Here is a 27,041-nt window from a genome sequence, read left to right as displayed (position 1 = left end):
GCGGAGGCGGAGTCTTCCAGCTTGAACTTGCGCTTTTAGCTTCATTTCTACCAGGTTTTTCTAATTGCTGCTGCCGCTAGTTTAAAGGAGCAGAGCAGGCGAGGGGGTACTCTGTGGGGTGGGAACTCGACTGGTGACTGCAGCTCCAGGGTGGAGCTTCTGGTTACACAGTGTATGTGTTTGATGAGGAAATGATGTTGTAACATGACATGCAGCTCAAAAAGTTGATTTTGCATAATTACTGCAGTCCGATTTTTTAAAATGGAAATAATAACAATAACGTGTGACTGAGTCTCTCCAGAGACAAAAACTGGCACATCCTTCTCATGTTCGTCTGACTCAATTGCTAAAGTTCATTTAATAAGCCGATGACATTTAAGGAGAGCTCCTCGGCAAATACATGAGATCGCTGTTAATTTAAAATTAGTGGCCTAACTGATTGACATTCCAGTATAGGTTGTTAAATAACAAGCAAAGGGAATTAATCATACACAAAAAAAGTGATTCTGCTGTAAATAGACTATAATGTGATGGCAGAATGAGTGAGCTGAATGGCACTCAGTGTGAGTGTAGACGCTTCCAATTAGATCTGTGGGGAAGCCTTGTTTGGAAAACCTCCAGGCATACAATGATGCTTGAGGGAGGAAACAGCCATATTGAAGCCCATGGGTTCTCACTAATCACTACTGTGTCTCCTGAGGTATGCTGCAGAATGACAAGTTTTTACTGACTCTCTGTCATGCCTCCACAATGCTCTGCGAGAAAGTAATTGCAGACATTTCTTGTTTCAACCGTGCATGACAATTATTTCAGCAGGTTCTTGTTTAACATGGATTGCACACTGAGGTTTCAGAAAAGGATTTGTTATTCACCCGGGTGGCCACGGTGCCAACAAACTCACAAGAAAATCAGTATATTAGTCTGGGTAGAAGGATGCAAAGGTATTTCAAGATAACACTACTTGATTTGAAAAAACAAAAGCTGTATAGGAAAATGTACTCTCACAAAATCCTTATGTGTGAACAGTTGCTTATATTAACACCCAATGAAGGCATTTTGTGATTCTGCGACCTCGTTCAAAACCGACATTTCCTGACATAGAAAAAAGTTTGAGATAAAAAAAAAAACAAAAACACATAGTCACCGCTGAATTTTAAAAGGTGTACTGCTCCAAATATAGTATGCTCACTGTTAAATGAACACTTTTCAATTAAAATTTAGAATTGAGTCTTCTTGACTGAACACTTGGCACCAGTTCTAATGAAACCATCTGAAATCAAAAAACAGACATGATCTCATTTGGTTTGTGTAGCTAAAGCCGTAGTTTCTACAGAGATAACGTAGGATCAAATGAATGGCGTATCACAAAGTGATCAGTGAGGAAAAGGCTACAAAGAAAACTCAACAGCATTTACATACGTTGGCATAATAAAAGACGGATGATTGGACAAAATATGGCACAAATGTGACATGACATAAATTGTGTTTTTACAAATTTGATGAAAAGTGAAAGAGGCTGCAGAGATGGCAACAGCAACACTCAATGAGCTGCAGGGCTTTTCAAAAAAAGTACTTGTCTTGTTCTAAATTTGATAAAAGAAACGATAAGAATGACAAGAGAGTGCTACATGCATGCAATGTTAGCAGATACTGTAATTTGTTGTACTAAATAAGAAAAATCTGTTTTTGTCATGAAGTTGAGGTGAGGTGGTGAGAAAGAAATGCTGGCAGGACCCAGGTTGTACAGAAGATGATGAATTTAATGATGAACTCAGCTCGAACAGTCCAAACAAGTAGGCAGCACAGTGAAAGGTAACAGAGCTAACACTGGTAGCAAACGACTGAAGCCCGAGAGCTGACGCCGACACAGGACTTAAGCCAGTTCTACTGTGACAACTACACAAACACTTAGGACTACACAGTTCTACTTAGATGACTGAACGACTGCAATCTGACTTGCGACAAACGACCAGGATCCAACAAGGATCAGACAACAGGCGGGCTTAAATACACAGAGGGTAATCAGGAAACTGGACACAGCTGGGAACAATCAACAGGGAAGACAGGACAGAGACTCACAGGAAAAACGGGACTAAACACATACAATCTCAAAATAACTACACAGAAAAACACAGATCACAACAATTTTAAATGATTGAGTTTTAATATTGTCTATTTTTTACTTTGTCTAGCAACCATATTTGTCTACTAAACTTAGTAAATAAAGGTTTAAGAAATGATACATAAATACTCATATAACATAGAAGCACTTGCAAGAACTTGCAACACAGATGCATTTGCAAGGTAAAAACTAGGCCCACCAGAAAAAGGATCCTTGAGATAATTGAGTTACTTGACAAACTATTTATATGGCCTGAGATTTTTGGTCACATTTCAAACACAAATGTTAATGTATTTTATTTGACTTTTATGTAATGACCTAAAACATAATAATTTTAGCCTACTGTCAAAATGGGATGTATGGCAAAAAAAAAAAGACAGGACAGCGAACCAGATTTTTCAAGGCACTGTACGTCAATACAGTAGTTTGTACTATTGTTTTTATGTTCTTTGTGATGTATGTAACAAGTCTGTCTTGTAAATCACACAGTGAGTCTCAAGAGATTTTTCTTCTATAAAGGATTATGCAATAAATGTTTTAAACGTTGCAAAGAAAGCCTTATAAAAATTCTGTTCCACTTTTTCAGGTGGCCAACCTCCTACGTCTGTTCCAAATTCCTCAGATCAGCTACGCCTCCACAAGTGCAAAGCTCAGTGACAAATCTCGCTATGACTACTTCGCCCGCACTGTGCCCCCAGACTTCTACCAGGCCAAGGCCATGGCTGACATCCTGCAGTACTTCAACTGGTCCTATGTGTCGACAGTTGCGTCAGAGGGTGACTATGGCGAGACTGGCATCGATGCCTTCCAACAGGAGGCCCGCGAGCACCAAATCTGCATCGCCACGTCAGCCAAAGTGAGTCGCTCCATGAACCGGCAGGGCTACGAGAACGTGATCCGCTCTCTGAAGCAGAAGTCCAGTGCTAAGGTGGTGATCCTGTTCACCCGCAGCGAGGACGCCCGCGAACTGCTGTCAGCTGCTGCTCGAATGAACACCTCATTTATCTGGGTGGCCAGTGATGGATGGGGAGCGCAAGAGAGTGTGGTGAGGGGCAGTGAGACTGCAGCAGATGGGGCTTTCACCATTGAACTGGCCTCCTACCCAATCAGAGAGTTTCAAGACTATTTCACAAAGCTGAACCCATACACCAACACGAGGAACCCATGGTTTAAGGAGTTCTGGGAGCACCACTTCGCCTGCAGCCTTCAGGAGGCCAGCTGCAGTGAACGCAGCTTACGAGACAGAACCTTTGAGCACGAGTCCAAGATCATGTTTGTGGTGAACGCTGTTTATGCCATGGCCTACGCTCTGCATAACATGAGGCAAGCAGTATGCTCCAACACATCTAAGGGCTGTGAGGCCTTGAAACCAGGTAATGGAAAAAGGCTCTACAAAGAGTTCATCCTGAAGACCAAGTTTGAAGGTGAGCAAACTGCCGACAGCAAACACAGGTACAAAATATCTTAGTCTAACGTGGTAACATGCAAGAGTTGAACTGTAAGTATTAAAATATTATTTAGGTGAAATGTATACCATCACTTATTATGGGCATGGATATTTTTAGAAATTTAATTCAGAAAAAAAAAATCTTTTGTGTTATTGCATGCTTAAAAGTTGGCTCAGTGCCAGGATAGCAACCAGTTGAAATGGGTTCTGTCAGTTCTGATAATATCCAGACAGAATTAAGGCAGAAGCTTGCCGATTGCCACAAAAAGTTTTGGTTTTTTTGCAACTGTCGAAATGACTTTTATGCAATTATTTATGTAAGTTAGGATTGTGAATCACTGTTTTGTGGTCTGTCTGATTCATTTTAGATAAACAAAGCAATGTGCATAATATGAGTCAGTTCATCCTTCTGAATTTAAGGCCCAAAGTTTGATCTTTTCACAGCTGCTCCACCAATTTGCATATGCATCTGCGTGTGCATCCGCATATCTAAGTTAATCTTTTGCATCCCTAGTGGTTGTATATGTATATATTAAAGACTGTAGACAGAACTTTGACTCAGTGTAAATGAGAGGAAAATTCAAACAGAAAACGGGCAATATTATCCAGTTTTCTGCATATCATTTCAGCTTTTCCGTTACAGTCATTCCAGACTGCAGAAAACTCAAATGTCTCTTTAAATTAAGCTTTTATGCACCCTTAAGATGGGTGCATGTAAAGTTCTATCATTTCTATAGCACATGTAATTAAATAAAAATGTAATAAATGTTATCTGATTCCAGCACTGCTGCCTTGCTGCAAGAAGGTTCTGGGTTCGATTCCCGGTCCGGGGTCTTTCTGCATGGAGTTTGCATGTTCTCCCTGTGCATGTGTGGGTTTTCTCCGGGTACTCCGGCTTCCTCCCACAGTCCAAAAACATGACTGTCAGGTTAATTAGTCTCTCTAAATTCTCCCTAGGTGTGAGTGTGTGTGTGCATGGCTGTTTGTCCTGTGTGTCTCTGTGTTGCCCTGCGACAGACTGGCGACCTGTCCAGGGTGACCCCTGTAACTTGCCCGAAATGTCTCGCTGGAGCTAGGCACCAGCAACCCCTCCTGACCCCACTAAGGACAAGGTGTAAAGAAAATGGATGGATGTATGGTTAACTGATTCTGTACACAATATCAACATAATAAAATGCGCAAACTCAAAGAATTATCCTTTCAATGAACATTTATCACACCACAAAATAATAAAAACAAAAACCAAAACAAAATACATCAATATTATTTTATGCAGCACAGAAAACTTTACCAGAAGTCACAAGAGATCACATGGAAACTCACATAAAAAATAAAAATAAATAAATAAAGATAGGGCTACAAAGAGGCCACACAAGTGTTGGATATACACTGAGTTCATACAGTCTGGGAGAGTCAGAAAGGTTTGAGTCGGGTTATGAATACAGATAGATTTTTATTGACATCAGTTCTGCGGGCAGCCTGCAAAAGATCACCTGAAATATCCTTTTCCTCTACCATTAGAAGATTGAAAACTTTGAGGAGAGCACAAGTCAGGATTGTTCTATACTTAAAAAAGGATATTTTGAAAATGATTTCTTACAACAATATCCCTTGTTCTACTGGGGGAACTGACAACTCTCATGTGGGCAGTGACAGGGGTGTGGTTAGTAGGAACAACCCCCGTAATCATAATCCATAACGAAAGCCATGTTCAGGCATAAGAGTGTCCATATGTGCACTTGGCATGATGACATTCTAGGCCACAGTTCAATGATCGATTTTGTATTCGTGTCAAAGGATCTGCGGCCACATGTCTTGGACACTCAGGTGAAGAGAGGTGGAGAGCTATCCACTGATGGTGAGTGAGTTGGCTCACTGGTAGTGAGTTGGCTCCGGTGGTCCACTATCTGGTGTCTCAGGAGGGGGAAGGAATACGGCACCAACTCTGTTTATAGTGGGGATGGTGTGCTGCTGACCTCAACTTGAGATGCTGTGGGCAGGTGGGTAGAATACTTCAATGACCTCCTCAGTCTCACCAGCATGGCTTCCAATGAGGAAGCAGAACCTGGTGACCCCTCTTCAATAAGTTTAAAAACTTATTGAGGAGTTCTGGAGAGGAGGGTCCATCGGATAGTCGAACCTCAGATTCAGGAGGAACGGTGTGGTTTTTGTCCCAGTTGTGGAGCACTGGACCAGCTCTACATCCTCAGTAGAGTCCTGGAGAGTGCGTGGGAGTTCACCCAATCAGTCTACATGTGTTTTGTGGACTTGGAAAATGTGTACGACCGTGTCCCTTGGGGAGCCCTGTGAGTGATTCTCCGGGAGTATAGTGCTCCCTGTGTGGCCGGTGTCAGAGTCCTGTCCATATTGCCACCAGTAAGTTGGACTTGTTTCCAGTGAGAGTCAGACTCTGCTAAGCCTGCCCTTTGTCACCATTTCTGTTTATTACCACATCATCTGCATAAAGCAGCCTGTTGGCTTCATCAGGTCATGAGCTACAACTTTCACTGGAGTGGTTCGCAGCCAAGTGTGAAGCTGCCGGGATGAGGATCAGTGCCTCCACATCCGAGGCCATGGTCTTCAGCTGGAAAAGGGTAGAGTGCCTTCTCTGGGTTGGGGAGGATGTCCTGCCTCAACTGTAGGAGTTTATCTCAGGATCTTGTTCATGAATGAGGAAAAAAAGGAGCGGGAGATTGACAGATTTACCGGTCGATCTATGTTCCTACCCTCATCTATGGTCATGACCGAAAGAATGAGGTCATGCATACAAGCGGCCAAAATTAGTTTTCTCCGTAGGGAGTCTGGGCTCTCCCTTAGAGATAGGGTGAGAAGCTCGGTCATCCCAGAGGAACTCAGAGTAGAGCCACTGTTCCTTCACATCGAGAGGAGTCTGGTTATAATGCCTCCTGGACACCTCAATCGTCAGGTCTTTTGGGCACGTCCCACAGGGAGGAGACCCCTGGGAAGACCCAGGACACTCTGGAGGGACTATGTTTCTCGGCTGGCCTGGGAACACCTTGGGATTCCCCTGGAGTAGCTGGAAGAAGTGACTGGGGAGAGAGAAGTTTGGGCATCCCTACTTAGGCTTCTAACCCCACAACCCGACTCCAGATAAGCGGAAGAAGATGGATGGATGGATGAATACCTGCTCGGAAGTCTTCAACAAAATTCTGAAATTCAAAGCAAAATACGATTGAGAAATAAGGTGGATAAGTTATATCCTGCTGAGTAGGAAACTCTTAATGCTAAAGCCTGATGAGAAAATTTTCCTTTTTGTGTTTACTGTAGTGGCAAAAGCAATAAGACATGCAGCCTCTGCTGGGTTACTTTGTTTTTACGAATGAGCTTTCCCAATGAGTGTGACATTCTATGTGACCAGAGTTCGAAAGTGAAAAGGCTTTAAAGAAAGAAGAGAGAGGAGATGTCAGGATTGGAGTCATAACAAATGGTCAAGTCATAGTTGGAGGGAAGAAAATGATCTGGACTAGATCTGCATTAATAATTGTTATCATTTAAACAGATTCATTTCCCAAAACAGCTGTAGTATTTAAAAAAAAAAGAATAATATCTAGTTGCAAAGTCAGCTGTACACGGAAATGTTATATTTAGCATTACTGTAAATAACTGTATGCACTGCTGTCTTTCTGCTTTCCACCAGCTCCTTTCAGACCCGCGGACACAGACAGCATGGTGCGCTTTGATACTATGGGCGACAGCATCAGTCGCTACAACATCTTTAACTACCACAAAGAAAATGGCAAATTTCTATATAGGAAAGTTGGCTACTGGGACAACATATTGATCCTGAACACCAGCTCGATACCTTGGTTTGGCGTGGCTACTCCCACTTCCCAGTGCAGTGACCCATGCAAAAGGAATGAGGTGAAGAGCATGCAGCCTGGAGACATGTGCTGCTGGATATGCATCCCATGCCAGTCCTACCAGTACCTGCACGACGAGCACACCTGTGCTGACTGTAGTTTTGGTCAGTGGCCGTTGGCTAATTTGACCGGGTGTTATGATCTGCCTGAAGAGTACATCCACTGGGAGGATGCTTGGGCTATCGGGCCTGTTACAATCTCGTGTCTTGGCATAATGTGTACTCTGGCAGTTGTGGGCATTTTTGTTAAGAACAATGAAACCCCTATAGTCAAAGCAAGTGGACGTGAGCTGTCCTACATCCTCTTAATGGGAGTTCTCATGTGCTACAGCATGACCTTCATCTATATTACAAAACCTTCCACTGCTGTCTGCACATTGCGAAGACTTGGCTTGGGGACCTCATTTGCTGTATGCTACTCTGCCTTGCTAACAAAGACCAACCGCATTGCTAGGATCTTTAGCAGTGTGAGAGATGGAGCCCAGCGGCTGCGCTTCATCAGCCCGGCTTCCCAAGTGGCGATATGCTGTGGTCTCATCTCCTGCCAGCTGCTTGTGGCCCTTATCTGGCTCCTGGCTGAATTTCCCGGAATCCAGAAGGAAATTAGCCCGGATAGACGAGACGTGGTCACCCTCAAGTGTGTCAGCAAGGACAGCAGCATGCTTGCGTCACTCTCCTACAACTGCATCCTCATCATCCTCTGCACCGTCTACGCCTTCAAGACGAGGAAGTGTCCAGAAAACTTCAACGAGGCCAAGTTCATCGGGTTTACAATGTACACCACCTGCATCATCTGGCTGGCTTTCCAACCCATATTCTTTGTCACTGCCAGTGACTACAGGGTAATTATGCCTGCAATTATTATTTTTTTGTATGCATGAATAAAGTATTTAAAATCTTTGTTTCACTGCTGTAAGCTGCGGTGAAAGGATCTCCCGCCCCCCTCCCCAAAAATACTTTAGTGTCTGGTCTTTATATGTTAATCTTTGAATCGGTAGAAGAAGATTCGTGTGCAGACTGCATTTGATCTCCAGCACACAGACTCCTGAGAGGTTTTCTTTTCATGTCTACATAATGATCCTTCAAGAGAAGAACAAAGAGTTTGTAGACAGATGCTCCATAAATATATCAGCAAGTCAATAAAACAATGATTTCTAACCTGATTAACTTTACTCCAGCATTCTTTAATTGTAAGCATAAACTTATAGTAACTGTTAGTTTATAATAATTACTGAAAAGATGACATCCAAGGCTCTGTACATTTATTGGCACCAAAGATATAGAAAAGGAGCTCTTGATGTTGATTTTTGGTTTTATTTGAGGTCATCCCTGCTGATTATAATGATCCTTTCATTGTTGCAAGGAGCTGGTATCGGTCTCCGTTGGTCACTGAAGGATTCTGGCTATGAGTCTGGAAAGACGACTAAATGACCAAGAGTTCAGCATCGATTGATCAAGGTTTTAAATATTTAAATGTGTGTAGGGTGTACAAAATCATCATTATTAAAAGGATTGATGAGGAAGAACACAGTGGTTGTTTGTTTATTACGTTATCATAAATATTGCAATGTTATTACTTAACGTGGCATGTTATGGCGCTCCAAATGCAGTGATGGTTTAACTTTTGACTACATCATGCAAAACGGCAATACACAAATTATTTAAATATTCATTCTGAATCCACATGATATTTTGCAGCAGCACACAAACCAGGCACCTCAAAGCAAGACATAACAAAAACCAGCATACATTAGGGTGTAAAAATGACAGAGCATATGAGCAGAGTGCTGGAGCCTTATTGACCCATGGCTGCTGCTGCAGTGTTTTGGTCAAGGTGTGTATCCAGGCCTTTGTCGTGCAAACAGCATGGGAGGGAACGTTGGGGGTGGCTTTGAGATTATGCTTTGAGTCTGTCATTATGGGGAGCCTCAGCCTTTTCATGTCAGTCATAATAAAATCATCAACCGACATGAAAACCAATAGGCACCTGCGCTGATGCTGTCTGAACATTTTCCAAGATACAGCTTCAGCAAAATATTAATGAACTAAAGGAGACGTATGAAACTGCAGCAGAGAACCGAAGAGCGTTTTATTACAGCAATGATGGTCCTAATTAACTAGTCTCAGTTTGGAGTTAGGTAGCTTGGAAAAGTTTAGGCCTAGTTGCTCCCTGAATGACAATGAACTTAAATTTACCAGACAAGATTCACGTGAAGATAATAATTCACAACCTGGGGGTGTGAATTATTCAAATCGTTTTTTTTTTTCCTGTGTATTTCTTTTCTAATTCACAATAATCGCTGCAGAAGTAACAAGTTCCTGCGGTGTGTAAACCAAGTAATTAAATATTCACATATTGTTTTGTTCTCAAGTATGCACTAGAACTTTTATACCACTAAATAAATTCTACAGCTGCCCATTGCATTCAGAATGAACCTGATTACTAAATGGAGTCCTATCTGTGTAATTTGACCTCTGTATAAATTTGGCTATTCAGTGAAGGACTTGAAGATTTGCTAGAGAATGTTAGTGAACAAACAGAATAATGAAGACAAAGGAACCCTGCAGACAAGCCAGGGATAAAGCTGTGAAGAGGTCAAATGGAAGAGAGGTGCGCAGATTGCCACTGTTAAAGAAAGCCGTCAGAAATCTATTGAAATGGGAATTACAAAGCAGGTTTCACACATTCAGCTGTCCATAATATGAGTTAACTTTCACAACACAAAGAGATTAGGAGCCGCAGACAAAGTGGTTTGTTTGACTGACCATCCCAGTGGCACTCCTGCTAATTGACTTTGGAAGTAAAAAATCAGTGACGTTTTTTTTTTCTTTTTTCCAAACTTCAGCAGTGCCTTTGTTGTGTCTGTGTGTTTGGGGAGGATTTTCACTTCACACTGCGGTTCTGCAAATAGAAGTCCCTGGACTGCAGGGGTAACCAGTGGGGTGGGAAGAGATGGAGCTCAGGAAGATGACCCCAGCAGTCAGCTCACATTAGCAGCTGAAAAATGACTAACAAAGCAACAGACTGTCTGGGAAAGCCAGCTGTGCTTAGCTCGTATTCTTCTTCTTGCCCTCGTATTCATGTGCATGCAAATCCACGATTAGAATTGCTAACATACATAGCTGACGACCTCATACTCATTCATAATTGGAAATGGAAATGTAATGCATAATTGAGGAACATCAACTAGTTGACATATAGGGCCCGGTGGATTCTCATTTGACTGGTAAAATAAGTCAAGTTTTAGTAGAAGTACTTGAGTTTTAACTGACAACTAGACGTTTTCTAAACAATCATCCCAAATGGTTGTTGCAGAGGCATCTTCTGGCAATAACCTAATTGGCTAGTCCATATGTTCTCAATGAATATCCTTTCGACACTCAGGTCATGTTTGGTTTTACAAATGATTCTTGGAAGTGAACAGATTGCTTGAATTCCTTTGGGGAAGGTATCAAAGGGGTGAAAAGCAGATCTAGGGATTTGTGAGCAACCGGAGCAAGAAATAAAAGTTCCAAGTGAACAGATTTGATCAAAGGCCTGTGTGCTGGGTGTGTGCGTGTGTGTGTGTGTGTGTGTGTGTGTGTGTGTGTGTGTGTGTGTGAGTAGCGCTGCCTTTGAACAAACTTTACCGGCGCTTTTGAAGACAGATTGCAGGTTGATGTTTCTAACACAGCCTCCTCTTTCTGTGTAGGTGCAGACCACCACCATGTGCATCTCCGTCAGCCTGAGCGGCTCAGTGGTTCTTGGCTGCATGTTTTTCCCTAAAATCCACATCATCCTGTTCCATCCCCATAAAAACATGGCCACGCTCAGACTCGCGGGCCAACGCCGCAGCACCTGCGTATCTGCACCGACCGTCGCCCACTTCCCAAGAGGTACAAACACAAAGCACACCGAATAAGATAACACACGAAAGCTGTTGGAAAACAGAACCAGTTTGAATAAATATAGAAAAAAATGTGTCAACAATTCAGTGAAGCTTTTTCACAATCCTGTTCAATTGAGGAAAAAATGGATTTCGGTTCAATGGCAAAGTAACTTCTGATTTGTGGGAATTTTCCTGCATGCCGATTTGTACAATAAAACAAAAACAACAGCGTGCGGAGTCTTTTTGAAGAATGCATTCAAATTCTGAATTTAGGGGATCCAGATGTATTCATTGTTAGTTGTTTGGACGCTTGAATTTGGAACACATATGCAATAGAAAAAGTAATGCATACCTGTTCTGAAAGGAAGTCGCATCCAGGTGCTGAGATAAGAAAAGCTTATCTCAGCACAACAAAAACATTCAGAGTGGAAAAGCTTCACCAATATCAGCATTTAAAACTCATTATGTGGCACCTCATTTGTGAAATGTGTGGACCAACAACAATGGCTTTCCAGGCAACAAGCAGAGAATTAAAAAAACAAAAAAAAGGCAGCGATCCCAGCCAGTCAGCGAGCCGAGAAATTACCCAGCAGATTACAAAAGAGAGATATAGTGTTTTAATTAGTCAGCTTTACGGGTTCCTGGGTGGCATGTGTGCTCTGTTCATCCAGCTCAGGCCAGCTTTCTGTGTTTATGGTCTGTAATGTTAACAACAACTTTATGGTCATTAAAGTTACTTTTACAACCAGAATAATCAGAATAACTGATAGATTATGGTGCAGGACAGTACAAGTTATTTGAGGTGGTAAAAAACAAACAAACATGTAATTGTAATTCAAGAAAATTACATTTCTTACTATAAATTTGTACTGGCGGTGCTGTTTAGGTTGGGAAGGAAACATAGTAAATATTTGCCAAAGGCATAGCAAGCCCTTTGATTTATTATTATTATTTTTTTTCACATTTTGTCGTGTTGTAACAACACATTTCAGTGTGTTTTTTTTAATGAGTGAAGTGGAAAGAAAATTAGTTTTCCATAATTTTACCGAAACCACCCCACCTAAAAACTTCTGAAAGGTGCAGTGTGCATTTCTATTCAGCCCATTTTAGTCCAACACCCCTAAATTGAACCCAGTGTTACCAACTGTTTACAGAAGTAGCATGGTGTGTAGTCCGTAAACTAATCTCACTATAAATACAACTTTCTGTAAGTGAACTAAACTGACAGGCTAAGTAAGGATAGTATTAAACAGAGAATCAGTGGAAATGCCCATGGTGACTCTGGAGGAGCTGCAAAGATCCACACAAGATTGGGAAGAAGAAAGCAATTGAACAAAGGCTTTTTACAGTTTGCCAGTTTGTAAGTGAAACTATCGGAACTGAAAATATTTATTTGTCTTTAGTAAAATAACTTCATGTATACCAAACCTTGTCAAATCCAAGGGGTCACATTAGAAAGTGTTTGTTAACAGAGCAGCTTTGTTTTTCATTTTCACGTGGATCTATTGTTTTACAGGTTTACCTGGCCAAGTTGGATTTTAGCTGCATTGTATGAAGGTGGATATATAAACCAGTTATCAGTGCTTTATAATTTATACTTTGGCCATAATATTCTCTCTTTAAAAAAAAATCATCCTAAAGCCTAACAGCTTTCGAATAATACCTCATGCCCATCTCCATCCTGTTACTCACAGCTTTTGTCTCTGGTTCTCGCTTCGCATCAGTAAAATAGAGAGGAAAACCAAACATGCAGCCTGGCTAACATCACTACTTCTGCTCTCTCAGAAACAGTTTCCAACTACGTGCCAGCAGTCTGTAACGGCCGCGAGGTGGTGGACTCCACAACGTCCTCCTTGTGAAGAGGTTCCTCTGAAAGCACAAGAGACCAACCATCCCCAGCATCAGCCGTCCTTCCGTCAAACATGGCCCATAACTACGACGGGAGCCGTCTCCCTTCCCTGGACACCTCGCATGTTGCAGAGAGATAACGGTCAGGGTAGAACGACTGGCAGCGACGAGAGCAACTCTAACTGTGAAAGCTAAAAGATGTTCAAGCTTATGTAACAACTGTAAAGCCTTTTTTTTTGTATAGATTTTAAACGCTGTGATCGCCTTTGGTTTACAGATAGATGTGATTACCTGCACCGTGCCTTGTCTTTAAAGAGTCTTATTGTGACATGGGTGGTTGTGAAGCAATAGTGTAATACAAAATGCTGTTCTTATCTAGTCCTAACAGTGTTGTGAATATATCCAAATGTTTTAGACATTGTCAAATAAAATAAAAAAAGATGCTTTGAAGTGATTTTAGCCCTTTTGTTAAAAAATAAATGTGTGACTAACCATAGTGAATGATGAAAAGTAGACACTATAAAGGACATGTGTTACTGTAGACTAGATTGAAAGTGTGTTTTCTTGTAATTAATGTAAATAAGATGTTTTTTAAATTAAAAACTCAGTTTTACTCGAAGCCAGCTTTGACACGTAGTTTTTTTTCCTCATTTTGTTGGGATGTTTTTCTTACCGTTTTTCACAAGAACAATAATAAATGCTGCAATATTGTTAAAAAAAGTTGGATTTTTGTGTATTTAGCTAAAACTTTAATATATAACTAAATTTAATAGCGCTTCAAACTAGTTGTAACTATTTCTATTCAACAGGCAGTAGTAACACTGCTATAATACCCTAAGTACATTTAAATTTAACTGCTTATTCATGTGTTTTCAGCTTAATTAATAACTGGCTTATTGACAATTTTTCAGGTGTATCTGCAGTGTTTATACAAGTCACATTGAGTTAAATTTAAGACTTTTTGGATAGAATTTAAATTAAGACAAACTTAAATGATAAATTACAGAAGAATATACACTGCTCAAAAAAATAAAGGGAACACTTAAACAACACAATATAACTCCAAGTAAATCAAACTTCTGTGAAATCAAACTGTCCACTTAGGAAGCAACACTGATTGACAACGGGGACCCTCGTCGGGTCAATCAGTGTTGCTTCCTAAGTGGACAGTTTGATTTCACAGAAGTTTGATTTACTTGGAGTTATATTGTGTTGTTTAAGTGTTCCCTTTATTTTTTTGAGCAGTATATTTACTCAGTGATCTTATATACTTGAGCTAAATGTAGCTTCACATACATGTGGTTTTCATCTCTTGCATACAAGGTAGCCTAGATACTAACTCGTATTGCATAGTGCAAAACCTTATTGTATTTACTGATGCCAGCTTTAGAAATTTCAGTATTTAGGCTAATATACTCATCTTCAACAGGTAGTTGTAGGTGAAGTAATATGAAATCTTTGCTATTAAATTAAAGCACAATGAGTTATTTTCACCAGTCTTTTACGAGGTCACACAGAGGACTGAATGTCTGATGATATTTAGCTGATACTAGGCCTTTTAGTTACTGCTGTTCAAAAATAATTACAGAAAAGCTACGTTTCAGAACAGCCTTTATTTCAATGAACACAAATGCATTGGGATAATTTTACGGTATATTCCAAATGAAAACATAAAGCAAATGTGTCATCACTTGGAAAGAGACAAAAAAAAATAAAAAATAAGACTGAAATGTCAGGTTCTAGATTTTTCCTCACATCTTCAAAACGTTACTGCATAAACAAAGGCTGGAGGATATAGTTTCTGTGAATTTGTAAATTAATAGTTCTTAAACCACTTCTTTTTTTAACTTCTCTGCATGTTTTCACAGAGTTAACCAGTTTCTGGCACATAAAGACATACTCCAGTCCTTCCTCTGCGTTTCTTTGTCTCAGAAATTACTTGGCTGAAGGTCTGGTGATGAGGCTGGCCACTCCATGAGGTTAAACTTGGTGTGTTTTAGGATTACTTCTATGTTTCAATGCCATTTTTTCCCCCCAGCATGAAGCAACATTTCTTCATTCCTGGTATAAAATCAAATAATATGAGAAACACTCCCATTCCATGATGCCCAAGCCACCATGCTTCACAGTGGTGGATGTATTCTGATTCAAAAGAATCTCATCTTCATATACCCTTCAATATTGTGAATATTTTTTCTTTAGCAAATTCTAACATGTTTTTCTAACACTATGACTTCGTGGGCACTCTTGGCCAATATTTTGGTTTCAGATAAGCATCTTCTCATTGTTACATTACCCAAAACTTACATCCTACAGTTGCCTTGGGGCCAATAGGTAACTGTAGATTTTATTTGATGACTCTGGAACTGACCACTGACTGACATTTTGGATATTCTTTGATCTTTTTAAAATGCAGTTTTCTTCCAGGTTCTCCTAGTTATGACATCTCACAAATTGTCTACCAATTTGAAGCCTTTGAGATGAACTTCTGCACTTTAATAGATTTTTTGATGAGGAATTTATTATAACCTGCATGTATAACCAGCTAACTTCCTCCTTCAGCTAAAAACGATGATTTAATCAAGCCAGGGATGCTTTAATAATATTTTGAACACACCCAGTAGTTCAGCTAAAAGCTTTTTGAAATCATTAAGTAACTATAAATGTATTAAAAGGACTTCTGACTTCCTGCTTGGTTCATCACCACAGCTTTGAGATACCTTTTAATGTCATGAAGTGGAGAAATTCAGGGATTTTTAAATATAAGAATCAAAAGGCAGCTCATCTTTAGGGGGCTTATCTGGCACAAACAGCACCACCAGCGTCATGTCTAAGAGCAGAAACTCTTCTGCACAACAGAGATCGACATTTACATAAACACCACCTGAAACGCCAGCTCCAAGTCTGCAGTTAATACTTGCCAGGCAACAAATCTGCAAGAACCTGAAAACATTTTTACTAAACACAAATTAAGGAATGTGTGACTTTCAACGTCAGATGTTTAACTTCTTTGTCTATCAGTGTGAAGTTGATAGAATTGCAATAAGAACTTAAAATGCTCCCCATCAACAAATAATGTGGGAAATTGACACGGTGTTAATGTTTAGTTCTCTGAATAACCTGTACAGAGGCAGCTACCATGGATGGAAATGCAAAGACTCCTACAACGCAGCCTCTTCACACCTTTCATTCATCCCGGCGCAGTCGAACTCACCCACAAGGCTGTGATTCTTTCACAGAACATGAAGCTGCACTTCCATAAAAACAGCAAATACTGAAAAACGTAGTTAGTGGCTAAATAAAAACCCTCCAGGTTTTTCAAACTGCTTAAAAGTAGAGAAAACAAAGGGATTTACTGTAGGTTTTAAACATTTAATTTACAATACAAAGATCTTTATTCTGTCTGTTTTGCTTCTTCTGGATTTGATGGTTTTCTTTTTAGAGGAATGATATAAATCCCATTTTTGGCTTCTTTCAATCTCCACCATCGTCCCAATCTGTGCACAAAACAAAAGTCCACATACAAGTTACAAGATATTATTTTTTACAAAACTGTTGAAGAGCTGAAACATTCAGTGTTTCAGAGTCAGACTAATGAGGTTTAAAATGTTTCTCCTCTTATTTTTTTCACTATAAAATCTGTATTTGTTGTCGTTTAAATAAGTTTGGTGCATTTCTGTTACAGGAGTGGTTCAACACTGCCATCTAGAGAATATGCACAGACCAAGTATGCTTTCTGAGTTGCAGTCATAGATTTTTTTTCATGGCATCATGAACATTAGTTTGGTACCTGTGCTCCTGTCCGACTCCGGCCACCAAGAACTGCCCAGAGCTCGAAAACTTCAGGCTGTTGATGAAACCAGACTAAAAAGGAGGACAGAAAACACATTCAGCAAGACTAATTGAACCCAAAAGTGAGTTATAATTCACATTGAAAAATATTTTATTGATCCCAGAGGGAATTTAAACAAATGCTAGTTTGAATCTGTATGTCTGGTCATGGAAAAGATAATCTAAGCATCTGTGTTTATACAACTACAGAAGTTCATACTTTGTAGTTACAGTGTGCTGGACTGTTAATGGAGGTGGATGTGCAGCTGTCAATTGTTCAGTCAAATTGAAGCAAAGGGTAAAAAATGATGAAGGGTGGGGGTGGGGGGAAGAGTTGGTGGTTCACAGTTGTAGCCGAGCTTAGCATACTATGTTTACATTAATGATAAAACTATTTTTAAAAGAATAACTTCAAAATAGGAGCAAGTTAACCGATCTTACCACTGGCACGCTAAACAGAAGCCCCAGTCCACGGTAGTTCTGGCCACATTTCCACACATTCACCTGGGAATTGTGAGAACCTGCAGAGGAAACAATGGTTAGCGTATAAAGCAAACACACCCAGTTTTAATGTAGGAAACCACAACAGAACCAAACGCATTACTTAAATACATATAAAATTTGAACAACCTAATATAATCAGTTCCTTAGGAAATGATCACATATGGATGTTTAGGTTTTATTTATCCCAGTAGAAGAATGTCATATAACTTCAGGTAAATACAACAAAAATCTCTGCGTTCTCTCTGGCAAACTTGAATCAGCTTTTCGTGTTTTTCTCTGAGGGCAAATGTTTCCTCGCCGCAAGCCTCCCATTAAAGTCAAACATCTCGTTGTACAGACATGCCTTTCCATGGTAACAGCAGTTAGAAGCTGCCTTAAAGGTATTTGATAAAATGTTGGGTTTTTGAAGACTTCTAACATTTTGTAGTCTGCTATTGAGGTGAATTTGCTCCAACCTGGGCATGTTGACAGTTTTTTGAATGTCTTTCATTAGCAGACAACTTTCTGTACAGCTCAAGACTTCTTTAAAAGTCTTACCACTCTGAAGCTGTCTTCTTTTTGAAGGACTCAAGAGATGTTTTAGTTTGGTTTCACCCTCCTTTCAACACTTTGAAGCACACAAGTTAAATGTTTGAGGTCTAGATGGGTAAATCTCCTTAATGATGCTGATTAACGATGCTCTTCTTGTGTGCAACACTCTTTAATCACCTACATTTGGGGTATTAGTAAAATTACTATTAAATTTCCACGTGTATGTGGTCTAATGCCTGGCGAATTGTTGAGGTATTAAAAAGCTCGTGAAGAGGACTCTCACAGCCAGAGGCACCTGAGGCTACGGTATCCGAATTGTGAAGCGCTGCCACAGAGGACACCCAATGAGGCTGCTCCAGCCCCGCATCGCCATGGCAGCCGTGAGCCTGCTTCACCGTGCCAAGAGGCTTCTTCTTGTTGACGCCCCAAAGAGACACTGAGCTGAGGTTGTTGAGAAAATGAAAAGAGGGCACAAACGAGAAATAAATGATCCTGGTAAACCACTAACATAAAGGGTGTGTGGACAAATGAGTGACCATGAATGTGAAAATAAAATCTCTTACCCGTCATCTGCTCCTGTTATCATGTGCTCCTCATTTATGAGCTGGATACAATCGATCGAACCTCTAAAGGACAAACAGAGGAAGACAATAACACCACTACAGTGTGTCCCTTTATAGCAACAAACAAATAAAATCATCAACATGGCTGTACATGGGTATAAAATAATTTTTTAAGTATTGTTGTATTGCATTATTCAGTAAAAAAGTGTCACACATTAGTGAGAACCTGTTACCCAACAGTAAAAATCATTTATGCATTTTATCATCTTATGTTTCAATTCATTTTAAATCGTTTTGTCAGCATCCTTTTATTTGATGTAACTTTTGCTTAAAGCAACAGATACATTTTGTTTTTGCCGTGTTGGCAGCTCCTTCATCCAGGCCGCAGTTGAAATGATGCGAGCACATTTCTAAATTGCTGATGATGTGCGTCCAACAGTAATGAAATGTTTATTGCTTGTTTCATAATTGACGACCGTATGACGTTTTTATGGTGTAAGGCATTTTGAATTTCCTTGTTGTTGAAATGTGGTGTACAAATGAACTTGACAAACAGAAGGCACAAACTTATTTAAAATATGTACATGCATATTAATAAATGAAATACAGCTGTGCCTTTTCTGTCTGATTTTTATTGCCACAAATGTTCAAATACATTTTTGTGAAAGAAGAGATTTTTTTTAACGCTTTCCAAAATTATATTTACCTCAGTTTATGATAAAATATTAAACCACGTGGATTTGTCAAATCTTACTCATATTACACACACTACTCACCAGCATGTGGTAAATACATATTTAAGATGTAATTCAGGTAATTTTAGCTCTGAAGTGGGTTTTTCCAGTTGCAGCTGTTTTGACAGTAACTAAATGTTACTGTTTCAAATTGAAAAACATTTCGCTTTCTCCTTCTGTTGTGGGCAATTTCTGCTATCAGGCTGAGAACAGGATGTCACACTGTGCTGAGTTTTTGCACAACAATAAATTCACAAAGATGGTTTTTCTGTCTCACTTTTCCTGTCACAACAGCTGCACACATCTGTATGCAGCAGCATAGGAAAGCTGAAAAGAGTGGAGCTGTGTTTTAGCCTTTTGAGGTTTCAACCTCTGTCTGTTACTGAACATGTCGGATTTTAAAAACTCAGGAGCTATTTCAAAGTCTAACACTGAAGCTAAAGATCTACGTTCTCTAGAAAATTCACCAGGCTTCTGCTCTAGCAATGCATACCTAATTTATATAAGATGCTTAAATGTAGAAAATTAAATGTGAACTCCAGAATTATGTTAGGTTTGTTTGCTCTCACAGATGCATCGTGATGTCGCCTCGGCTCCTAATTTCATTAAATATTTAAAAAATATATTATTTAATATTGGTCTTAAATCCTATAGGACAAATCACAATCATCTTAAAAAACATGTATAATACCTCGGCCACAAACTTCTGATCGGTGCATCTCTAATTATTACTTTTGGTGTGATTGCCACCTACTGGTTCACAATAGTTATTTCAACGCTTGATGCGACTTTTCTCATGTTTCTCTAGGTGGAGAAATCAAGAGGAAACGATATGTAAATCAGTGCAGCCAAGCGTAAGTGCACTAGCGTAAGCAATGAATTTCAACCAGTTAGTGCATTACAGACTGACAAAAAACAAGTTTAGGTCAGAGATCTACAGAAACCCACTCATGTCCGTGGAACACCAGCTGCGACTCCTCTGCTATCTTCCACACTCTGACGGTGCCGTCTCGCCCACCTGCAGTGACGCAGCGCTCACGGCTCAGACTGTCCAGTCCGGTGATCACATCCTGATGGCCGAACCTGCAAACGCAACGCCATTAGACTCAAACATAAGACACACACAAAAAAAACAGCTATAAAGGATTACTTTTCTGCCGAGCGACTTACAGAGTTTCCACGTATGCGTTCTCGTCTACGTTCCACACCTTGACTGAGCGGTCGTGAGAGGCGCTGTACAGATCATAAGTTCCCTTCCTGAATGAAAGGCCCTGAGATCCAAACATAAAGATGTTCATCTCTGCAACACCAAATTAAACCTGTGACACATTTTATAAGGGGAGAAGCTCTATAAAGCTTTGGGTAAAAGGAGAACGTACCGACACCGGGCCTTTGTGTCCTGTAAATTTATACAGATGTTTACACGTTTCTCCCTCCCAAATCATTATCAGATTGTTCATGTCTCCTGTGGCCTGAAGAGGTTTGAAAATGTCACTGTTACATTTAATGTGGCAGTTTTACAACACAGGTGTGATACACACGTTTCCATAACAAAATCAGGAATCAACAGAAGACAAAACACTTTTTCTCACCAGGTATTTCCCATCTGATGATATGGCCATACACAGGATGTGGGCCGTGTGTCCAACATGGCGGTCTTCTGTACCTTTTCTTCCACCATGTATTGTATGGAGCTTCTTTCCATTTTCAATATCCCCTGAAAATATAATTGAGCAAGATTTATTAACAGATTTACAGCCCAGTTTTTCCTCACTGCAGTTAAAATATATAGCCAAATACTAACATTTAATTATGGAGCAGTCTTTGGCAGCTGAGAAGATACATCTGTCATCAGGAGTTATAACCAGACACGTAATCGGTAGTTTGTGACCTCTTAGCACTCTGATCTCTGAAGCATCTGGTGGCATCAGCTTAAAAAAGAAAAAAAAAAAAAAAAAAAAAGAAATTAAATTAAATATATTATTTAAGAACCTTAGATATGTGTAGGTATTGAATGGAAAAACATTTCCACACTTACGTCTTTGGCTATGAGACGCTGTAGCTTTCCTTTCTGTTCAAGCTGAAATAAAATGAGAAACGGTAAGTGGAACAGAGAGAAGTTCAGCAAGAAAATATTTACAACTCAGCTGTTATGAGATTTTACAGAGTTTGTACATGTTTTCATGTCAAAAGTCCATATTTTGGGCCTGTACAACTACTCTACTAAACAATGGGTTAAATATACTTGTTAGAATAGTGCAAAGTACTTCTAGGGACTGTATCTACTGTATGTTCACCTGACTGCCAAATGGTACAACAGATAGAAAATAAAACATTAGAACAATAAAGCAGTGAAACTAGAAGTCTCGACAGACCAGACGTGTATTTTTGGTTAAAAAGTGTTTGCCTTTCTGTGGGTCTTCAGAAATTCCTAATCAACCAGAAGACACTTCTTACCACTTCTTCTTGAAGCCGTCCAGCTATCAGATCTGTCTCAAATGACTCATCTTCAGCTTTCTTTTCCTCTATGAAGAACAATTAATCTGTTAAAATCTTATATTAAACATTGCAAAGCTACAATTTACTAATATACAATAATGTACACAAGCCTACCTTCTTCTTTTAGTTGTTCAAGGTAAAGTTTAGCTAATCTGAGCTTCTTCTCCTGTGGAGTTTCCTCAAACTCAATCTCCTCTTTGGCCTGCCTTTTCTTGGACACGGTGGGACTACAGAGAAAAAAACAAGATAAACACACATCCTGAATCACAGTGAATCACTTGTTCTTAGGCATTCATTTACCCTTATTGGAATAGCAGAATGTGATTATATTTATCTTGCACTTTTTCATGTTGCAACCACAAAAATCAGTGTAGTTTTAGAAATTTGATACAAATTTAAGAGCACAACTGTGAAGTGGAAAGAGAACAAACTTTCACTGTAATTTCAGTATTCTGTGGAATATTTTTATGAGTTTTTCACATCTAGAGACAAACTTTGGTCCCATTCGTCTTCCTGTTGATTAGATGGAGATTTGCATGCCACCGATTCATTTAGGTCTGGACTTTGACTAGAGCATCCTAACACAGGAATGTTGTGGTGGCTTATGCCGTGTCACTGTAGCTCTGGCTGTGTTTTTCGAATGGTTCTCCTGCTGGAAGGTGAACCTTTGCTCCAGACTTCAGTCTTTTACAGGCTCTAATTTTTTTTTCCCCCCAGACTTGTCCTGTATTCAGCTCCATCCATTCTCTCCATCAACTCTGATCGGCTCACCTGTTGTTCCTCAAGAAAAACATATTGCCACCTGCGTATTCTGGTTGATTTACGGTGTTATTTTGCCATAAACAATGTTCATCCGTGTTCCTTACAGGAATTCTCATGGCTTTCCCTTCACGACTCTTTTCAAAAAGACCACATGTATTGAGTACATAAATAGTGGTTGTCATGAGAACAGATTCTGCCAAATAGATTGTGAACCTCTGCAATTGTGAATTAAGCCTGCAAAACATATCGCATGTATGTAAAACCCGCATGGACTTCAATAAATCATCAGCAAGCATGGATTCAGGAGATCTGTTCCAGGAACATGTTTTGTGCCAAACTACAATTTACATTTTCAGTAAATTTTTTTCAGTTAATTTCACCAGCAGAATCCAGAGTTCAACTTAAAAAGTAACTTCCTCTCTCTTACCTCTCCACCTCAGAGTCACTGGAAATCTCTTCATTGTATTTGCTGGTGGATTTCTTTGCTCGTATTTTGCTCTGTCCTCCTGAATCTCCATCAGCCTGCAGCAAAAGATAAAATCAACACATTTATTGAGCGCATAAACACGAACAGTTGCTAACATGACTTAGCTTGATTGCTAACAGTTAACTCAACTTACCTTCCGCTTTACCGCTACTGTTTCTTTGCCTTTTTTGGTCGTTTTAGGTTGTTTCCCTTTTGTCTTAATGAAAAAAGACGACGACATTGTGATATGTGACAAAAGACGTTCTAGAAAAAACTTTAGCTCTATCGCTGCTCAAGTTTCTCTTAGCAGGAACATTGAAGCCACATGTGTAGATCGCAACCAATGTGGTTGTCCATGCCCGGCCAGAAGAACAAATGCTGATTGGCTCGGAACCTTGCCAGCTTTAAAATGCCCCGCCTTTTCTCGGAAGAGTGATTTTTCATTGGTCGAATCCTTGAAAGAGGGTGGAACAGGAAGTTGTACAGATTAAAAATGCTTCCCTCGGGAACTACCTCTCCTCAGCAATGTTCCACAGGTATTTGTAAAAAAATACGGATTTTAAAACATATCTGTTCAAAGCACATAATTTCCACGTAGTTTTAAATATAAACATACACTTAATATTTCACGCATATGCGAGTGAAAATCTTTTACGCGAGTGTTAAAAAAATTAAGCAACTACATCAGGACCTTTATACTGTAATACTGGAGTAGTACTACTACTTCCTCTACTACGCAGTATTTCCATGTATTCCGCTGCCTTTGTCTTCAGTGACTGTGTTTTTTAGGCTCTCTCCCTGAAGGCTATCTAATCGGTCAGGTGAGACTCTTATGCGCTAACATTAAAGCTTGGTTTAACAACAGCTGATGGATAGTTTGTGCGTCCAGCTGCTTTAGTGGGAGGGGCTGAGAAGGAGGCAAGGGGCAGTGGGAGCGATCTAAACAAAAAAACCTCTCCATCTTGTCTGGCATTAAATAATTGAATATGAAAACAAGGAATGATCGCTAAATGAATGTGAAAAGTTTGTCTGACCCCCTGTTTGTGGAGAAAATCCAAACTTGGAATGTGTTTCTCTATGTCCAGATTTACTTCTTCTCAAATGCCTCCAAAGAGAAGCTCGGGAGCAAGTCCAGGACAGCCGCAAGTGAAGATGATAAAGATCGGCAGCCCTTTAGATGTCCAGGAGTTCACTGGGTCTGTGGAGGACAGATACAGGATGGCAGAAGAGTCCAGCCACTCCCCTCTTCCCACCAACGAAGTGATCACAGTGAACTCAGTTTAAGCTTTCCATTCACTAAAAAGCAACAGTTGCTGTTTTAAGACATTGTTGTGTCAAAGACATTGTTCTAAATTCTTGACCGGGTGGCTATCGTTTTCGTAGCTTGAAGTTTTAAAGAAGTCTGGTTCAAAACAGATTTGCCGCAGGGCGTCTCGTATCTCTTTGGAAATCGATGAATTAAAGTAATTTGTCATAAACTACTAGTAGTCTATTGTAAGAAAACGTGATTATGTGTCACCAGGAAATAATATTCAACTACATGAAGTTTCTAAGATATTTAGGTTTCATTTGGGATCATAATAATAATCAAAGTAGTAAAAATAGATATGCTATATAGCGTTTATAGTTGCATTGATTAAAAAAAAAAAAGGCTTCTTTATTGATGAGAGAAATGGAAGGAGCAGTATGCTTGCCAAATCAGGGTTGAAATCGACAAAATATCGGTTTAATCGCAAACCACATAGTAGCCTCTAGGTTTTAAACAGAATTATTTTAATGAGAGTGATGGATGGCATTCTTTTAATTGTCATGCCAAGACGTTGCTTTCCAGAGCTGGAAATATTCTCAAGCAGCCACATTGTTATTTCTCAGAAACTAGCCCATGCTTACTCCGAAGCAGAGCTGGGTTCGCACGTTCTTTGGAAACTATTTACCGTCTCTTTTCTTCTCCTTTGGCAGCCTGAAACTTTTGACTTTGATGAAGAACATTTTGCAAGCCAAGGCATCAGGACGGACACCGTCAGCCTCCTCATGAAAATAGAGCAGCTGCAGGCGCAGCTCAAATACGAGCGCAGATGCAGGGTCTTGGCTGAGAGAGAGCTGAGGGAACTCAAAGGTTGGTGGAAAGATACACCAAGTAATCAATCATTCATCTAGTAGCACTTCCTGCCATGAGCACATGATGGATGTGACATCAAGCAGATGTGTGGTTATGTTATGTCCATGTCATATTTTTGCAGATTTGTTTGGCCAAATGACTAAAAAAAGATAAAAATCCATCTGTGACTAAAAATAAATACATTTTAAATCTGACAGGTATAACAGTATCAGGAAATAATACTCAAAATGTTTTCCAAAAAGTTATATGGCAGCGAAAATGTAAATACATTTTATGTCTTTAATTACAGAAAGTTCTGGTGTCCACACTGTTCAGATCTCAAATGGATTCCAGGCAGCTTTTACAGAAGCTGATGTAGTCTTATTCTAGATTGAACTGCGGGTTATTACCAATTATGAAGAAAACTATAGGCAGTGTATGATGTTAGTTTAATTATACTGCATTTTGTAATGCAACTCACTTTACGATCGTGTCATATTTTATATATCAATGAAGGCATCATGGTTGCTCCTAGAAGCTTTCTTAAATGTTGACTTCATGAAGACTTCATTAATTGTGAAGAAGCTGGTTTGAGCAATGCGCATGCAGGAAACAATAATCCCACAGCCTCACTGCATCATTTAGCTCTGCGTGAGAGTGTCAGGACGACTCCAGCCGATTCGCTGGAACTTGTCTTGCAGCTTATATTTTTGTGTACAGTGAATACTTATCTTGCGTTGGGTCTCGCTTTTCAACCACTACTCTGTGGCAAAGTTCTCAAGTTATATAAAATGTGTCTTACAGGTGCATTTGTGTTGATTTAACGTTATTTGCAGAGATGAACACGCTCATGATACAGATGAGGCACACAGCAAACGAACTTCGAGTAACTCTGGATCACGTTCTTCACGGAAGCGAGGCTGGGGTTGAACCACAAAACACTGATGAAGGCGTGACCTTCCTGAGCGATTCTGGAGTTCACGTGGGAGGAGTTCATAATATCCCAGAGGTCAGTGCCAGAATGATCTGTAAGTCTTTTGCCAACACATCAGTTAAAGGTACTTGGCTCAGTTTTTGTTTTGATGTCACTCTGGACAAACCTGATTGCGCTTGTATTGGGATATTTAAATCCTTCACCATACTAATGAAGACTGGGATTTTTATATGATCTTTTTTTTTTTTATTTTTCAGGATGACCTAAACTTTGTGTATCTTGCTGAGAACATACGAGTGCCAAAAGATCTTTATGAGCGTGTTGCAGACATTTCTGACTTTAAGAAGTATGTCGGCGCTCTGCTGATGATCATTTTCGACCGAGACACTTTGGCCACTCACTGTCTGCAGGGCCGGAAGAACAACTTCACAGGAGAAGATAGCCACAAGCCTCCTCTCCCACCTGAGATCTTAAAAAGCTTAATGGGTGAGATAAAGAGCACCAGCCAAAACTCAAACATCACTCTTTGTAGCGTAACAACGTTTATGTGTTTTTTTTTGTTTTTTGTTTTTCCTCTTCAGATCATGTCGCAGAAAAGTTTGGCGTCGACACCACCCAGATTAAATATGCCATCCGCACAAAGCTGAACAACGAGGACAAGCTGCTGAAGAAGAGGTTGGGCTTGGTTAAAACTGAAAACAGAGCATCTGTTGATCAAACTTTCTGCCAAGATGCTTCGATTCTGTCTAGAAATGATGCAATGGCAAATGACTCTGTGTTCTAGTGGTGCTGATCTGCCACTGTATTACTGGCTAATCTCATCGTTGCCTTTTTTTTTAACCAAGTTAAGCTTTCTCCCACACTAAGCTGCTTATTTTTTCAAAACTTTATAGAACACTTTGACAACTCTTAGTCGATTATTTAGTGTCTGAAAAACTGGTAACACTATGAAA

General features: G+C 39.9%; 3 protein-coding genes across 7 annotated transcripts in view; 2 read left to right on the top strand and 1 right to left on the bottom strand.

Annotated features, from left to right (window-relative positions):
- grm2b (glutamate receptor, metabotropic 2b) overlaps window positions 1–13,785 on the top strand; it is a 34,525-nt gene extending 20,740 nt beyond the window's left edge. The window contains exons 3-7 of one of the 2 annotated variants that reach the window (XM_008408722.2): window positions 2,709–3,546; window positions 7,228–8,291; window positions 11,142–11,325; window positions 12,835–12,875; window positions 13,104–13,785. In XM_008408722.2, coding sequence (XP_008406944.1) covers window positions 2,709–3,546; window positions 7,228–8,291; window positions 11,142–11,325; window positions 12,835–12,860 — 2,112 coding nt within the window. In that variant the 3' untranslated portion in view covers window positions 12,861–12,875; window positions 13,104–13,785. The remainder of the gene's footprint in view (window positions 1–2,708; window positions 3,547–7,227; window positions 8,292–11,141; window positions 11,326–12,834; window positions 12,876–13,103) is intronic. The other variant, XM_008408721.2, reaches the window with a different exon arrangement.
- A 2,732-nt stretch (window positions 13,786–16,517) lies between these two features.
- rrp9 (ribosomal RNA processing 9, U3 small nucleolar RNA binding protein) lies at window positions 16,518–23,485 on the bottom strand. 2 transcript variants are annotated; one of them, XM_008408724.2, is made up of 15 exons: window positions 23,211–23,485; window positions 23,018–23,112; window positions 21,943–22,055; window positions 21,787–21,854; window positions 21,368–21,409; window positions 21,134–21,260; window positions 20,922–21,046; window positions 20,709–20,801; window positions 20,500–20,600; window positions 20,278–20,412; window positions 18,596–18,658; window positions 18,316–18,473; window positions 17,439–17,518; window positions 16,957–17,030; window positions 16,518–16,663 (listed from the first exon to the last, which is right to left on the bottom strand). In XM_008408724.2, the coding sequence occupies exons 1-15, from the start codon at window positions 23,295–23,297 to the stop codon at window positions 16,561–16,563; spliced, it is 1,464 nt and encodes a 487-aa protein (XP_008406946.1). In that variant the 5' UTR covers window positions 23,298–23,485; the 3' UTR covers window positions 16,518–16,560. The 2 variants fall into 2 exon arrangements, with proteins under 2 accessions (XP_008406946.1, XP_008406947.1); XM_008408725.2 differs by having other exon boundaries at window positions 18,328–18,473; window positions 23,211–23,480.
- A 281-nt stretch (window positions 23,486–23,766) lies between these two features.
- On the top strand, window positions 23,767–27,035 carry LOC103464550 (uncharacterized). Of its 3 annotated transcripts, none has more exons than XM_008408728.2 (6): window positions 23,767–23,877; window positions 24,142–24,316; window positions 25,016–25,172; window positions 25,991–26,163; window positions 26,346–26,574; window positions 26,670–27,035. In XM_008408728.2, the coding sequence occupies exons 2-6, from the start codon at window positions 24,158–24,160 to the stop codon at window positions 26,870–26,872; spliced, it is 921 nt and encodes a 306-aa protein (XP_008406950.1). In that variant the 5' UTR covers window positions 23,767–23,877; window positions 24,142–24,157; the 3' UTR covers window positions 26,873–27,035. The 3 variants fall into 3 exon arrangements, with proteins under 3 accessions (XP_008406950.1, XP_008406949.1, XP_008406948.1); XM_008408727.2 differs by having other exon boundaries at window positions 24,142–24,325; XM_008408726.2 differs by lacking the exon at window positions 23,767–23,877 and having other exon boundaries at window positions 24,237–25,172.
- Window positions 27,036–27,041: the final 6 nt, after the last annotated feature.

This window comes from Poecilia reticulata, linkage group LG5 (assembly GCF_000633615.1).
Source record: "Poecilia reticulata strain Guanapo linkage group LG5, Guppy_female_1.0+MT, whole genome shotgun sequence".
Classification (NCBI taxonomy): domain Eukaryota; kingdom Metazoa; phylum Chordata; class Actinopteri; order Cyprinodontiformes; family Poeciliidae; genus Poecilia; species Poecilia reticulata.
The sequence above is the reverse complement of the archived record's forward strand: the minus strand, read 5'-3'. Positions and strand labels throughout refer to the sequence as shown.

Excerpts from the sequence above, each read along its gene's own strand:
- rrp9 (XM_008408724.2), bottom strand. The coding sequence starts at position 23,297 with ATGTCGTCGTCTTTTTTCATTAAGACAAAAGGGAAACAACCTAAAACG. Across the intron at positions 22,056-23,017 it reads AGTGACTCTGAGGTGGAGAG|TCCCACCGTGTCCAAGAAAA; the intron begins GTAAGAGAGAGG and ends TTTTCTCTGTAG. Across the intron at positions 18,659-20,277 it reads CTGGTGTTCCACGGACATGA|AGGTTCGATCGATTGTATCC; the intron begins GTGGGTTTCTGT and ends TTTGTCCTTTAG.
- LOC103464550 (XM_008408726.2), top strand. The coding sequence starts at position 24,833 with ATGAGAGTGATGGATGGCATTCTTTTAATTGTCATGCCAAGACGTTGC. Across the intron at positions 25,173-25,990 it reads AGAGCTGAGGGAACTCAAAG|AGATGAACACGCTCATGATA; the intron begins GTTGGTGGAAAG and ends CGTTATTTGCAG. Across the intron at positions 26,575-26,669 it reads GATCTTAAAAAGCTTAATGG|ATCATGTCGCAGAAAAGTTT; the intron begins GTGAGATAAAGA and ends TTTCCTCTTCAG.